Source organism: Pseudorasbora parva, chromosome 8, assembly GCF_024679245.1.
Source record: "Pseudorasbora parva isolate DD20220531a chromosome 8, ASM2467924v1, whole genome shotgun sequence".
Classification (NCBI taxonomy): domain Eukaryota; kingdom Metazoa; phylum Chordata; class Actinopteri; order Cypriniformes; family Gobionidae; genus Pseudorasbora; species Pseudorasbora parva.
In genome coordinates this window covers 3,507,574-3,523,230 of record NC_090179.1, presented here as the reverse complement: position 1 = coordinate 3,523,230, position 15,657 = coordinate 3,507,574, and the positions used below count along the sequence as shown (strand labels likewise).

The 15,657-nt window shown below is 42.1% G+C and overlaps 1 protein-coding gene across 1 annotated transcript in view; it reads right to left on the bottom strand.

Moving 5' to 3' along the window:
- Positions 1-15,657, bottom strand: part of pcsk7 (proprotein convertase subtilisin/kexin type 7) — a 42,491-nt gene that overhangs the window by 6,478 nt on the left and 20,356 nt on the right. The window contains exons 10-13 of the mRNA XM_067449946.1: positions 10,700-10,804; positions 10,517-10,619; positions 5,109-5,265; positions 2,723-2,817 (exon numbers count right to left, since the gene is read on the bottom strand). Coding sequence (XP_067306047.1) covers positions 2,723-2,817; positions 5,109-5,265; positions 10,517-10,619; positions 10,700-10,804 — 460 coding nt within the window. The remainder of the gene's footprint in view (positions 1-2,722; positions 2,818-5,108; positions 5,266-10,516; positions 10,620-10,699; positions 10,805-15,657) is intronic.

Genomic DNA, 15,657 nt, shown 5'->3' with positions numbered 1-15,657 from the left:
CAGTAATGTTTTAGTGTAACTGCATTAGACTATATAAGTGTGCGGGAAAAAGTAGCTTTTTTCAGTTGAGGACTATTGTAAAAATGAAATCTCTGTCTGGTATCATTTGCAGAGAAGGAAAGCTGTTTCTTTGCCATTGCATGTTTTCATATACATCCTTTATGCTTACTTGCTAGCTATGGAAATCGCAAAGTGTTTCATGAGCAAAAAACTGTAGCAAAGACCAACCGTATTTTCAGGACTAAAAGTCGCTCCGGAGTATAAGTCGCATCAGTCAAAAAATGTGTCATGAAGAGGAAAAAAACATATATAAGTCGCACTGGACTATAAGTCGCATTAGGGCAGAGCGGGAGACGCGCGCGCATGCATGGAGCCGCTCGCGTACACTCGCTCGCGCCCGCTCACTGCATAACCGAGCAGAAGAAAGAAAGTTTGAAGTGAGTGAGAAACTTGTAAGGGACTGGCGAAAAGCAGAGGTTACTTTAAGTGTAATGAAGAAAACAAAGAAAGCTAATCGCGGACTGTAAGCAAGATGGCCAGAGCTGAAGGAACGAGTCCACAGAAGGCCAGAGCTGAAGGATCGAGTCCACAGATGGCCAGAGCTGAAGGAACGAGTCCACAGAAGGCCAGAGCTGAAGGAACGAGTCCACAGATGGCCAGAGCTGAAGGAACGAGTCCACAGAAGGCCAGAGCTGAAGGAACGAGTCCACAGATGACCAGAGCTGAAGGAACGAGTCCACAGATGGCCAGAGCTGAAGGAACGAGTCCACAGATGGCCAGAGCTGAAGGAACGAGTCCACAGATGGCCAGAGCTGAAGGAACGAGTCCACAGATGGCCAGAGCTGAAGGAACGAGTCCACAGATGGCCAGAGCTGAAGGAACGAGTCCACAGATGACCAGAGCTGAAGGAACGAGTCCACAGATGGCCAGAGCTGAAGGATCGAGTCCACAGAAGGCCAGAGCTGAAGGAACGAGTCCACAGATGGCCAGAGCTGAAGGAACGAGTCCACAGAAGGCCAGAGCTGAAGGAACGAGTCCACAGATGGCCTGAGCTGAAGGAACGAGTCCACAGAAGGCCAGAGCTGAAGGAACGAGTCCACAGATGGCCAGAGCTGAAGGAACGAGTCCACAGAAGGCCAGAGCTGAAGGAACGAGTCCACAGATGGCCAGAGCTGAAGGAACGAGTCCACAGATGGCCAGAGCTGAAGGAACGAGTCCACAGATGGCCAGAGCTGAAGGAACGAGTCCACAGAAGGCCAGAGCTGAAGGAACGAGTCCACAGAAGGCCAGAGCTGAAGGAACGAGTCCACAGAAGGCCAGAGCTGAAGGAACGAGTCCACAGATGGCCAGAGCTGAAGGAACGAGTCCACAGAAGGCCAGAGCTGAAGGAACGAGTCCACAGATGGCCAGAGCTGAAGGAACGAGTCCACAGATGGCCAGAGCTGAAGGAACAAGTCCACAGATGGCCAGAGCTGAAGGAACGAGTCCACAGATGGCCAGAGCTGAAGGAACGAGTCCACAGATGGCCAGAGCTGAAGGAACGAGTCCACAGAAGGCCAGAGCTGAAGGAACGAGTCCACAGATGGCCAGAGCTGAAGGAACGAGTCCACAGATGACCAGAGCTGAAGGAACGAGTCCACAGATGGCCAGAGCTGAAGGAACGAGTCCACAGAAGGCCAGAGCTGAAGGAACGAGTCCACAGATGGCCAGAGCTGAAGGAACAAGTCCACAGATGGCCAGAGCTGAAGGAACGAGTCCACAGATGGCCAGAGCTGAAGGAACGAGTCCACAGATGGCCAGAGCTGAAGGAACGAGTCCACAGAAGGCCAGAGCTGAAGGAACGAGTCCACAGATGGCCAGAGCTGAAGGAACGAGTCCACAGATGACCAGAGCTGAAGGAACGAGTCCACAGATGGCCAGAGCTGAAGGAACGAGTCCACAGAAGGCCAGAGCTGAAGGAACGAGTCCACAGATGGCCAGAGCTGAAGGAACGAGTCCACAGATGGCCAGAGCTGAAGGAACGAGTCCACAGATGGCCAGAGCTGAAGGAACGAGTCCACAGATGGCCAGAGCTGAAGGAACGAGTCCACAGATGCCTGAACTTTCTGCCGGGAGAGGCTCAGCCGCGCGAGACGAACGCTGTGTGAATTGTTCTCCGCTGCATATTTTACTACATGCTGTCTGTAATTTGCAGAATAAGATTTTCTTTATGGGGGCATTTTGTTTGTGTTCAGTCTTTCTAAGTTGTTGTCTTTAAGTTAATATTTCAGTTAAGAGTTTTTTTCTGTTTTCTGTTTTTTTTTCAGGGGTCGGCTACAGGAGCAGCATAGAGCGTCCTCTCGCGGCTATATGTTTATTCTTGTCAGTCAGTATGAATTAAATTTGATATATAAGTCGCACCTGACTATAAGTCGCAGGACCAGCCAAACTATGAAAAAAAGTGTGACTTATAGAACGGAAAATACGGTAAGTATTTTTTATTTTACCAAAGGGTCAGGGTTTGGCAGGGCTCCTTTTTTTGCTTAGCCCTTACTGGTAAATGCCAAAAAGCATTTTTATTTAAAATTGTACAGTTGTAGCTATACATTAGACTTAATATTGTTGTTTTTTTGCAAGGAGAGTTGGATAGCTAAAGGACTGTGTAAGTTCTTGTGGTGCCATCTAAATTGCAACTTACACACTTCTAAAGATGAGTAGTGACGTGTAGATTGTATTGTCTTACTGTAGTCAGTGACCAACAGACTGTATTGTCCCTCTGCTCTTTCTCCCCAACATCGCACAGTGGAAAACGTCCAGTCTGTTAATCCAGTCGTATCTCTATTCAAACAACAAAGCTGGTTCACATCACAGACTCACACTGCAGGGTTCTTGCAGGTTTCAGTAAGTTAAATTTAAGACCTTTTAAGACCATTATGAGTGAAATTTAAGACCAACACGACGCATTACTAAAAGCATTATAAATGATCTCAGAAACTCTCAAACATTCTATTTTTATTGATTCAGTTATAGAAACATTAAATAAACTCAGAAACTGATATCAAAATACTGAGTCCGATATTTTCGCATGCGGTTTTTCGTATTCCGAAAAATTCGTTGCGCACAGAGATCTTGCACACTGAGTCCGATGCGTATTAATGAATGCTACGGGGATAAAAACGCAAAACAAGACAAAGTGACGTCTAGTGAGGATGATTTGTTTGTCCTGAGGAGATGTGGAGAGACTCCTGTGATCGCGTAGAGTTTCCCCTCCTTATCAAGCGGGATCAAGACCGACCGATTAAAAGTGTCAGTTTGATGCTTTGCTGGCAATACTGGAGACACATATTAAAAAGAAGACCACTAATTTCTGTGAATCAATTGATCCCGAACACCTGGCAGTATGTCTATGGATCCGATCACACACACACACACACACACACACACACACACACACACACACACACACACACACACACACACACACACACACACACACACACACACACACACACACACACACACACACACACACACACACACACACACAGAGAGAGAGAGCTTTACAGAGACTTGATGTGCTATAATTATAGCTGTGATATAATAATATTATTTGTGGTATTTTTGCTAGAATAATAATTTACGCACTTCCAAAAATAAATTCAACCTCACGTTATGTCAATCACGCTTGCACACTGCCTCCGAGACTTTCGTCCGTCAAAAAAAAAATTTGGAACAGGTTCGATTTTCTGCGTTTTCGCATCCGTAAAAACGCATTTTGAGACGTTTTGACAACTCAGAGCCACCATACATATTATTCTAGCAAAAATGCTACAATTATTATATCACAGCTATAATTATAGCACATCAAGTCTCCCCTCACGAAAGGAAAATATATTTACCAATATATTTTCTTGAAATATATTTTAATATATGGAATAATATATTAATGGCATTATAAAATATATTATATATTCATGCAATATATTGGAAAATATACAAATGATTGCCGCTTTCAATATATTGCACTATATTGGAAAATATAAATATTAAATCCCATATATGTGAATATATTGCATGATTTTTTCAAATATATTGCAATATATTTTTGTTTCGTAAGGGTCTTTAAAGGTCTGTCTGTCTGTGTGCGTGTGTGATCGGATCCATAGACATACTGCCAGGTGTTCGGGATCAATTGATTCACAGAAATTAGTGGTCTTCTTTTAAATATGCCTCCAGTATCGCTAGCAAAGCATCAAACTGAGCCACTGAAACTGCAACTTTGAATCGGTCGATCTGGATAATCCCGCTTGATAGGGAAACTCTCCTCTCTACGCGATCACAGGAGTAGATGAACCCAATTTCTCCTCAGGACAAACAAATCATCCTCACTAGACGTCACTTTGTCTTGTTTTGCGTTTTTTTCCGTAACACATTCATTAATAAGCATCGGACTCAGTGTGCAAGATCTCTGTGCGTGACGAGTTTTTCGGATCACGAATACGAAAAACGCATGCGAAAATATCGGACTCCGTGTGCAAAGACTCATGTTCTTTGAAAACGCACGTAGCCACAAGTGCAGACCAGACAAAACAACCAACCTATGATAGGGGCGGATCTACGGCTGGGCCTGAGATTGACAGCTGCCCACCCAGTCAGATCAAATACATCAGAATACATTACGCTTAACCCTATTAGAATGCGAGTGTTGGCGCCAGCATATTAAAGCGCTATTTGACCGTAAATCCTCAACATTTGGCGCGCTTAAAAAAAATCCTTAAAGACAAATAGCGCTTTTTGCCAAAATATGGTTTATTACGGTAATTTCTTGCTTTCCGTTTGCCAATCGCAGCTTTCTGAAAAGCTGAAGGAAAAGTGTAAGGAGTAAAAATGCATGAAGCAGTCGGGTAAAGAAAACTAAAAGGTTTTGTTTCTGAACGGAAGTAAAAGTTTTAAGACTTTGGTAAATAAAATTTAAGACCTAGGATGAAAATCTGGGCGTTTTTAAGACTTTTTAAGGCCTTAAATGTAACTTTCTGAATTTAAGACTTTTTAAGACTTTTTAAGACCCCGCGGGAACCCTGCACTGGCAGCATACAAAAGGCATGAGTGTGTAATATCTGGACACTTACACATCCAGCGCTCGTTTGGCTCCGATCAGCGAAGTCATCCCACTGGGACACACGAGCGTGATTTCGACATTCCCCCGCCGAGGATGGAGAATCGTCACAGTCACAGACACATGCTCCAGCGTTTGCATGCCTGACTGCCTCAAGTCAGACATCGTGACTGTGAATAAAAAAAGATTTAAATGCAAGAGGCAGGTCATTTTTTTCTAGCTTTATTGTTTTGCATTATAGACAATCAAAGCATATTCAAAGCCTTAACTGATTTTCATTTCCCCATTGATATGAGCCAACTACAAAGAAAGAGATGCGTATGTCTGGTTATAGCAATCACATGGCGCAAGCAAGCAGGATGGTTTACATACAAGTAGTACTTGATCTACATGCAAACTCTAAAGTGTAGCATTGAATTGCTTAAAGGTTTTTAGTAAAAAATACCATGTTTGTTTGTGCCAGTCACTTGCATCCATCCACTGGTGAGCAGTTCTGTTCAATTATTTTGTGTTGCTTTGTAATGTCAAAACCAGGAAGACTAATTCGCCACTGGCTCCCTCAAGAGTTTCTCATGGTTTTTAGAATAGGTTTTCTTCAACTTATAAAGTAACATATGGTCCGTGTTAAACATAACTTGACGATACTTGTCCGTTTTGCTCTTCACACACCCATACCACGAATGTTCGCATGTAGTAACTTATTAGAAACCTACTTTGACACCACTTTAGAATAATGCTTATAAATCATTTGTATGTTATTAGTCAATGATAAACTAATCATTTACAAAACATGACCTATTATAACATTAATAAGTGGTATGCTAACTATTCAGAAATGTGCTCTAAGTTATCTTGAACAAATTGTAAATAAAGAAACAAATCAAAACAGATGTTTATGAATGTTTTGATTAGCTACCGTATTTTCCGGACTATAAGTCGCTCCGGAGTATAAGTCGCATCAGTCAAAAAATGTGTCATGAAGAGGAAAAAAACATATATAAGTCGCACTAGACTATAAGTCGCATTAGGGCAGAGCGGGAGCCGCGCGCGCATGCATGGACACGCTCGCGTACACTCGCTCGCCCCCGCTCACTGCATAACCGAGCAGAAGAAAGAAAGTTTGAAGTGAGTGAGAAACTTGTAAGGGACTGGCGAAAAGCAGAGGTTACTTTAAGTGTAATGAAGAAAACAAAGAAAGCTAATCGCGGACTGTAAGCAAGATGGCCAGAGCTGAAGGAACGAGTCCACAGAAGGCCAGAGCTGAAGGATCGAGTCCACAGATGACCAGAGCTGAAGGAACGAGTCCACAGATGGCCAGAGCTGAAGGAACGAGTCCACAGATGGCCAGAGCTGAAGGAACGAGTCCACAGAAGGCCAGAGCTGAAGGAACGAGTCCACAGATGACCAGAGCTGAAGGAACGAGTCCACAGATGGCCAGAGCTGAAGGAACGAGTCCACAGATGGCCAGAGCTGAAGGAACGAGTCCACAGATGGCCAGAGCTGAAGGAACGAGTCCACAGATGGCCAGAGCTGAAGGAACGAGTCCACAGATGGCCAGAGCTGAAGGAACGAGTCCACAGATGGCCAGAGCTGAAGGAACGAGTCCACAGATGGCCAGAGCTGAAGGAACGAGTCCACAGATGGCCAGAGCTGAAGGAACGAGTCCACAGATGGCCAGAGCTGAAGGATCGAGTCCACAGATGGCCAGAGCTGAAGGAACGAGTCCACAGATGGCCAGAGCTGAAGGAACGAGTCCACAGATAACCAGAGCTGAAGGAACGAGTCCACAGATAACCAGAGCTGAAGGAACGAGTCCACAGATGGCCAGAGCTGAAGGATCGAGTCCACAGATGGCCAGAGCTGAAGGAACGAGTCCACAGATGGCCAGAGCTGAAGGAACGAGTCCACAGATGGCCAGAGCTGAAGGAACGAGTCCACAGATGGCCAGAGCTGAAGGAACGAGTCCACAGAAGGCCAGAGCTGAAGGAACGAGTCCACAGATGGCCAGAGCTGAAGGAACGAGTCCACAGATGGCCAGAGCTGAAGGAACGAGTCCACAGAAGGCCAGAGCTGAAGGAACGAGTCCACAGATGGCCAGAGCTGAAGGAACGAGTCCACAGATGGCCAGAGCTGAAGGAACGAGTCCACAGAAGGCCAGAGCTGAAGGAACGAGTCCACAGATGACCAGAGCTGAAGGAACGAGTCCACAGATGGCCAGAGCTGAAGGAACGAGTCCACAGATGGCCAGAGCTGAAGGAACGAGTCCACAGATGGCCAGAGCTGAAGGAACGAGTCCACAGATGGCCAGAGCTGAAGGAACGAGTCCACAGATGGCCAGAGCTGAAGGAACGAGTCCACAGATGGCCAGAGCTGAAGGAACGAGTCCACAGATGCCTGAACTCTCTGCCGGGAGAGGCTCAGCCGCGCGAGACGAACGCTGTGTGAATCGTTTTCCGCTGCATATTTTACTACATGCAGTTTGTAATTTGGAGAATAAGATTTTCTTTATGGGGGCGTTTTGTTTGTGTTCAGTCTTTCTAAGTTGTTGTCTTTAAGTTAATATTTCAGTTAAGAGTTTTTTTCTGTTTTCAGTTTTTTTTTCAGGGGTAGGCTACAGGAGCAGCATAGAGCGTCCTCTCGCGGCTATATGTTTATTCTTGTCAGTCAGTATGAATTAAATTTGATATATAAGTCGCACCTGACTATAAGTCGCAGGACCAGCCAAACTATGAAAAAAAGTGCGACTTATAGTCCGGAAAATACGGTAATAATTTATAAATTACTTATAACTGAATTAACAAAAAAATGCTAGCATATCACTTAATAATAGTCATGGTTCTTAATGATTAGTTCATCATTATCATAATAAGGTTCAATTATAAGTCACTTGTACATTTAGTTAAAGTGTTACCCCTACTGTTAATCATACTCTTTAAGAAAAAAAGAGAAAAAAACAGCAGCTTTAAATTTTGAGTTTGTGTAATTTGCGCTGTAGAGCAAAAGTTAATTCACCACAGACCTTATTTAAAAAAATCTTTATAAAAAAAAGCTAGGAAAATCTAGAAGAAAAAAAACTCTTGAGGGAACTACTGACGAATGAATCTCTGTGCACTCTACAGCCTATATTGAAAATTGTTGCTTCTCATGTAAATTTGATTTCATAATGATAAAGTTTGTAATAAATCTCAACGGCAGCCACTTTATTCTTTACAGCCATAAAGTATAACCCATAAATCACTTTCTTCACAGAGCTGCAACTGTCACAAGTGTGTGAGCTTGATATGTGTCTGCGGATACACTGCTGCTACCCTCGTGCTGCAGATGACACTTATAGATAACACAACATCATTAATAACTTAACTTAAGGACTGCTGAAAGAGAACTGTGCAGTTTACTAGTCCTTTTGAACTCTTACATAAGGCCACACTAACTCCATGGCATTTCCTCAGAGAGAGTTTGCTGAAAACAATTAGAGTAAGGTATAAATAAACGGTATTACTTTATTTTAAGGTTCAGTTATTAACTATTAACTAGTTGCTTATTATTGGTGACTTTAAAGGTTTGTGCACAAACAGTGGCAGTGGTGAGAAGTAAATGTAACTGAAGCTGCATGCAGCGAAGAAAGGGCCCTCGCACCCGTGGCTTCAGGAAAACAGAGCACAGGGGGGAATATGCATTTAGGTATCAAACTAACTACGTCAGTCATTTGTATTTGCCCCACTTCCTGCTACCAGCTAGTGGCGCTATGACTATAACAACATTTTGGCATGTAGATGTCTTTAGGCCAGGACTCGTATCAAACATGAAGTTTGGGGCTTATACTTATACTTGACTTATAAGAGCTTCCTGTGTCATGGTGAAACATCAAACTTTTGTCAGGCCGCCACAGACATGCCCTTCAGGTAAAACTTAAGATCTTCACAATTTAATATCACCAAGGCCTTAAGATTAGACTGACCAAATATCATGTTCATCTGATTCAATTTCTAGGAGGAATTCGTTAAAGTATGACATCTGGAAATGTCAAAAACGGCAACAATTTTGAAGAGAAAATTCAAAATATCTCACTTCGTATTGGTTTTCAAATTTTGCTCCCATTGTTTTTTTTTTTATAGGTATCGGGCTGTTCAGTGTGTCTACTAAATTTCATACTCGTATGTGAAACACAGCTTTAAACAACGCTTAATTGAAATTTTGTATGCGGTGCAATTGAGCCATTTTGCCATACCTTAATTCTGAAACTCATATCTGAAGTAAATGTTCACCACTTCTGACGCATGTGCAAAGTTTTATGAGTTTGAACATGTTTAGGCCCTCAGTAATGTGATTCATCTCGGAGAAGAAAAATAGACTGAGCAATTTCAATAGGGTCCTCATAGCACCGGTGCTGAGCTGGCTACTTTGTGCTTTGTGTATTAAAGATATGAATAACTTTTACTCTCTAATTGACTAAATTTTAAATAATGAATAAAGCAGTATTGATGTCATGAATCACAAGCATGACACTTGTAAACAAAATTATTTTATATGCAGTTTATTCATCTGTAATAAAAGTGTTATTTGAAGCTAAGTTATTTAGGCAGTTATTTGACAGCATCAACTGAAGTCATGGTGCTTCATGTGTTGTTGATTCCATTGCTCTAGATCATCTACAAATGTTAAATCCCCCCAAAAATGATATTTACATTACAAATGCATCTGTTTGGGAGGGGGGAAACATGAACATATTTGGTGTCGTGTGTTCGGGAAGCTGCAGTGACGGACACAGTGACAATTCAAGATCGTGTTTAGGCCTGCAATCCCACATCAGCTTTCTACACGTTGCTCTAGGAGCGCGCTCGTTTCAAAATTCACTTGTAAATATGTATTAGTGGACACGCATCTTCCATGACAACTATTGCTTAAACTGTGTCAGAAGATTCAGAAGAACAAACAGTTTCTCAGAGAGGGAACAACTGTCAAACAGAGGAAGAAATGCACCGTCTTTAGTCAGTTGGTTGAGAAGCAGAGAGAGACAAAAGGACAACCGTGAGAAAGATGGGAGCGAAATTGTGAAAGGAAGCAACATTTCACTTTCCCTGTATACTTCAACACATAAACGCAGACAAACATTTCCAAGTAAGGGCAGACAACGCGGTCTGTGGCAAGGATCCATTTAACAGAGCCTCGCTCATCACACACTGCTGGCGTAGCTCTTTCTATGGCCTGCTCTGAATTACTGATAGGAAAAACAGTAAATAATTACATTAAGGTAAAGTAAAACTAATTGAATGAATGTGTTTTCATTATTTCAGTATCTCATTTCTTTATTTTTCCTTCTGATTTCAGGGTAAAATGTTTCATGTTTTCAGAAGCTCTACCCACACGTCATACTTCGTTCTGTTGTTTATCCTAAAAATATCCTACATGTAAATCACTTACCATTCCAAGTGTGAGTGAGAGTTTTCTTATTGGCTGGGATGAGCTCATTGACCTTCAAAACTGGGCTCTGGTAGGACACCAGAAAGGGGACAGACTCCCAAACCTGCCGGACATATAGACACAAACTCAGCTTCTTTATGTAAGCTGTATTCCTTTATGTGAGCAGCTTTGCTGTGACTGTACCTTGGCAGCGTTAACGAGCCTCCAGGCGTTGAGCAGCCCAAAGCCGTACATGTGGCTGTGATGGAAACCTGCTCCATTCGTCCTCCAGTCAGCCTGTGCGTCGTGCTGAAGACATGCAGAGAAAACATCATCATTAAAACACTAAAGATCAAGACACTATAAATAACAAATAAATAATTAGGGATGCAGCGGTAGGAACATTTTCCGATAACGATAATTCTTTATATTAAGCAGATAACCAATTGCTTAGAAATCTAGACCAGTGTTGGGTGTAATTTGGTACTAAGTAATAAGTTACTGTAATTTAATTACTTTTCCCTTGAAACCGTAAAGTAAGGGATTACTCTTATTTTTTCTGTAATTTAATTACAGTTACTTCTGATGTAATTGAACTAAATACTAAATATAATTATACATAATTCAATAGTGGACATAACATCAACATTTAAAGTCTAACTTTAAAATGCATGTTTTTATGTATCCTTCTCACATTTGTAATACTTTGGTCAGTTAATAAGAGTAATTTATGTAGTTTTATAATGTGTATTTGAATGAATTAAAAGAGCAGTTTTTATGTCTAACCTTGAATCGCTTAACTCGAGGTTGATATAGGATTTAGAAAGTAATTAAAAAGTAATTAGTAATAAGTAATTAAATACTTTTTGGCGGGAGTAATTTGTACAGTAATCTAATTACACTATTGAAGATGTAATTAGTAACTAGTAATTAATTACTTTTTTAGAGTAACTTACCCAACACTGATCTAGACGCACCCTAGCGGCAGCAAATCTAATCTGCCCGTGAGTGTCGTCTTGCAACTCTCAATACCCTTCTGAGCTGTAATCGCCTAACTCTTGCCGGGCCAATCACATCGTGTATAGAGTCGGTGGGCGGGGCCATAATGATGACGGCCGAGTTGCGTTTGCGTGCTTCTAGTAAACACAGAAACTGGCGAACGGCGGCGGTCTTTCGAATCAGCTTTGACCGCGACTCTGGAAGACTTGGAGTTAAGCTTTCCTCTGAGAAAAGAACAAAGAGCGGCACTGAAGTCATTCTTAAAAAGGGAAGATGTGTTCTGAGTTTAGCCGACCGGATACGGCGAATGTTTAATCTGTCAGCGAGCTCCGCTTCACCTTCGTTGCTCTGGTTGGTGTAGCGCTATCCTATCGCGTGCAGAGGGAGTTTGAAAGACAACCGTTTATCCGCCTCTCGGATTGAGCCGTCAATGGTGAGTTTCCAGACCAAACATCTTGATGTGGGTCTGGCTTGTCAGGCTAGAGAACCGTTATATTGGCTGATAAATCTAAATCCATATTTTTATATACTTTAAGAGCCTAAATACAAAAACAAAAGTCTCACCATTAAAACCCATGACACTTCAACATGAATCAAACATACACAATATAGTAGCCTAGTTTGAACCAGTTTAAAATTCTTTACATTTTTTAAAGGTCCCGTTCTTTGCGTGTTTTCGAAGCTTTGATTATGTTAACAGTGTGCAATATAACATGAGTTCATGTTTCGTGTGTTAAAAAACACAGTATTTTTCACACAATTTACTTATCTGTACAGCGCTGTTTCCTCTGTCCTAAAAACAGCCTGATGATTTCCTTGTTCTCTGAAGTCCCTCCTTCAGAAACACGTAACGAGTTCTGATTGGGCCAGCGCTTCCCGTGTTGTGATTGGACAGCAGCTTAGCGCACTTTGACCGGAAAGGTCCCGCCTCTTACCATAACCATTAACTAACATTAACAACGGTTATTGATCTCTGTTAGTTCACATTAGTAAATGCATTAACAAATGAGACCTTATTGTAATTCGATACCAAAAAATCCACTGCCTAACAAAAATAAATAAATAAATAAATAAACAAACAAACAAATACAATTCTTAACTTCACGGTGCAAGCTGATTGGTTCCTGTCGCATCTGTAGCCAATGAGTTTGCTGCTCCACATTTAAAGCGGTGTTTGGTTATGATTAGACTTGTTTAACTTTAGTGAGTGTGTAGTGTCGCTGTTTGACCATAATCAACATCTGCAAAGTTACGACACTCACAGTTCAACACAAAGGGAGATATTTTCTTTTACAGAAATCCCTTTTTAAGAACTACAACAAACGGCTGGTAGAGACTACAACGAGCTTCTTCATGGGTCAGTGACATCACTAACCCTAACATTTGCATAACCCCACCCACCGAAACACTCAGAGATCAAAGGGACAAAAGGAGTGAGATTATCAAGAGCACAGAATATGCTAATCGATGACTTGAAGATCGTTAACTCATAAATTTGTCAACTATCCCTTCAGAAACGTCCCGTCTCATTCTACATGTTGTCTCTTCTTCTGGAGTCTCTCCATCATTGTCTGACTCCGGTTTGATCATAAAAGGCTGAGCAGTTTCATTCCCTGTCTGCGTGAGGTAATCTGAGCTGCTAACTGCAGTTCTTGAAGCTCCGCCCCATGAGCAGCTCATTTGCATTTAAAGGGATACACAAAAAGGGTGCATTTTTGCTCACCCTAAAAAAAATGCTATAGGGCATTTAAGAATGTTTCAAGATACTTCCGGGTAGCAGAGCGCGAGCGGCTTCTACTGACAAACTGAAGAGATCAGCCGGCTACTGTAAACAGATACGGAGTTAAGAACATTGTTGTTGATTAAAGTTGAAACTAGGACGAAAACGTGTTGTGTCTGGGGTTGCGCCGTCCGATATACAGCAAAAGGTGTAGGATTGTATAGATTTCATTCAGAAAGAGGTCAATATATCCAGCAAAACCTGTGGGTGAGGAGGCTAAAGCGAGTGGACGTCATCAAAAGTAGCGCTACAGAGAAGTATTCTCAAAACGGTCCATCATAGCAGAGCATAATTATCTTCAGCTGGGGAAATTCAAGACTAATACTAGTAAACTTTAGATCTCTTTTAACCCCTTACGATTCAAAGATCATACAGCCTCATTACTATTGTTCAACATTCACTGCTTATCACACTATTACTTTATCTGGACAAACTCAGTATCATCAGAAAGATTAAAGACTCCAGCTTCGATATTTGAACACTGTTTATGATAAAACTGGGTTGCAGTGACATTCATTTCTTAATTTATGTCAGGAGTGCATTATTATCGATCCGTTATGAACGATATTTTGAATAGATTATCAGACGCACGTTCATTCTCTCGTCTGAACTGGCTCATTTGTGTTCACAGAGATCGCAAAGAACAGCTTTCAGTTTAGCTCTTAGTTTAAAAGTGCTCATATTTGGAGAAATATCGACATATCACGTTTGCACAATATTTCGTAATACAGAATACCATTTCTATTCATTTCTTACAGAATTATTCAATATAAAAGAGTTAAAACATGCGCAGACCTGTCTCTGTGTCTCTTCTTAATGATATGCATCGGATATCAGTCATCAGGCGTTCATTCGCTCTCTGATCTATCAGCCTTTTGACGCGCTCCTCCCGTGTGGACACTTCCTCATTCTGGCTCTGTGAAGAACGGGCCTATTCTTCATTTCTACACGTGAACTAAGAAGCTAATAAACACACGATAACTACGGAATAAGGTTTTTGTGTGATTGTTCATGTGATTTCAGCTATTTTATATCAATAATGGATGTTTACATTATGACTGCTAACAGGTGTAGTGATTAGCTCCATATTAAATTATAAATATAATTATATTTTAACATCGGGAATTCGTGAGATATTGCAGATGCTACGAGTCATTTAAGTTGATCATCGCATCAAATCAGCTGGTACACGGCACGACTGTTTGCACCGCGAGCCGGCTGCGATCACACAAGCTTTCATGTTAAACACAGACACCGGAGCTGCTATAGCTTCAGATACAAAAAATAAAGAAAAAATGTGTGCAAATGATTTGTTGAAAAGCAGAGAACAGGTAAATAGTTAGATAACAGGGAAATAGACCATCTACGATAGCCTAACATATTGTAATTCAAACAGCAACAGTCACTAAAATAACTACTCAATGGTTGGCTGAGGCTCATTTAAAAATGATGGTAGTAGACTAGCGCTACATCTACTGGAGCAAGGTTAGGCATTTCACGTATTGCTATCTCCTGAATTAGTTAATCAGTCCCTCAATAATCATGTTAACTATGTCTGAATCCCAAGCAATTTACTAGCGTTGCCATAGGAACGCTTCGGCTTTTGCCACCCGGAAGAACGTTTATTTACTGTTGTGACGTCATGGTGAATTGTCCTATAAAAAAAATGATCTGTGGGGCATTTTGATCTAAAACTTCACATACACACCCTGGGGACATCAAAGACTTATTTTACATCTTTTAGAGAGGAGAGGAGAGGAGAGGAGAGGAGAGGAGAGGAGAGGAGAGGAGAGGAGAGGAGAGGAGAGGAGAGGAGAGGAGAGGAGAGGAGAGGAGAGGAGAGGAGAGGAGAGGAGAGGAGAGGAGAGGAGAGGAGAGGAGAGGAGAGGAGAGGAGAGGAGAGGAGAGGAGAGGAGAGGAGAGGAGAGGAGAGGAGAGGAGCAGCAGGACGTCCGTCTCTGTGGTATGGACTGTATTTAGTGGCCTGTCAACATTTGTGTGTTTACTCGCAGTTTATGAGGACATGATTCGGTTTATGGACTATTGTATGCGACTAAACCTTAGCAGTAGCAAGCAAAACGGTTTTGCACGTCAGACTAGTGTAACGTTATACAGAGAACAGCAATGGAGTAACTGTTAGCGCATTTGAATGACGAAGCACGCGATCGTGTCGTTTACTGATGTTTACTCACGCGACGATAGCCGACAGCACAGACATTTGAAGCAGTTTAACTCACCGGCTGCTTCCAAAGCAGGACCGAACCTTTATCGCTGGGACCGCTCCGTCAAAAACACACTTCTTTGGTATGATTTGGTGAAGTCCTGACAGCAGTGACCGGTGGAGATCCACTTTGAGACGCGACTGAAGCGATGTTGTGAAGCT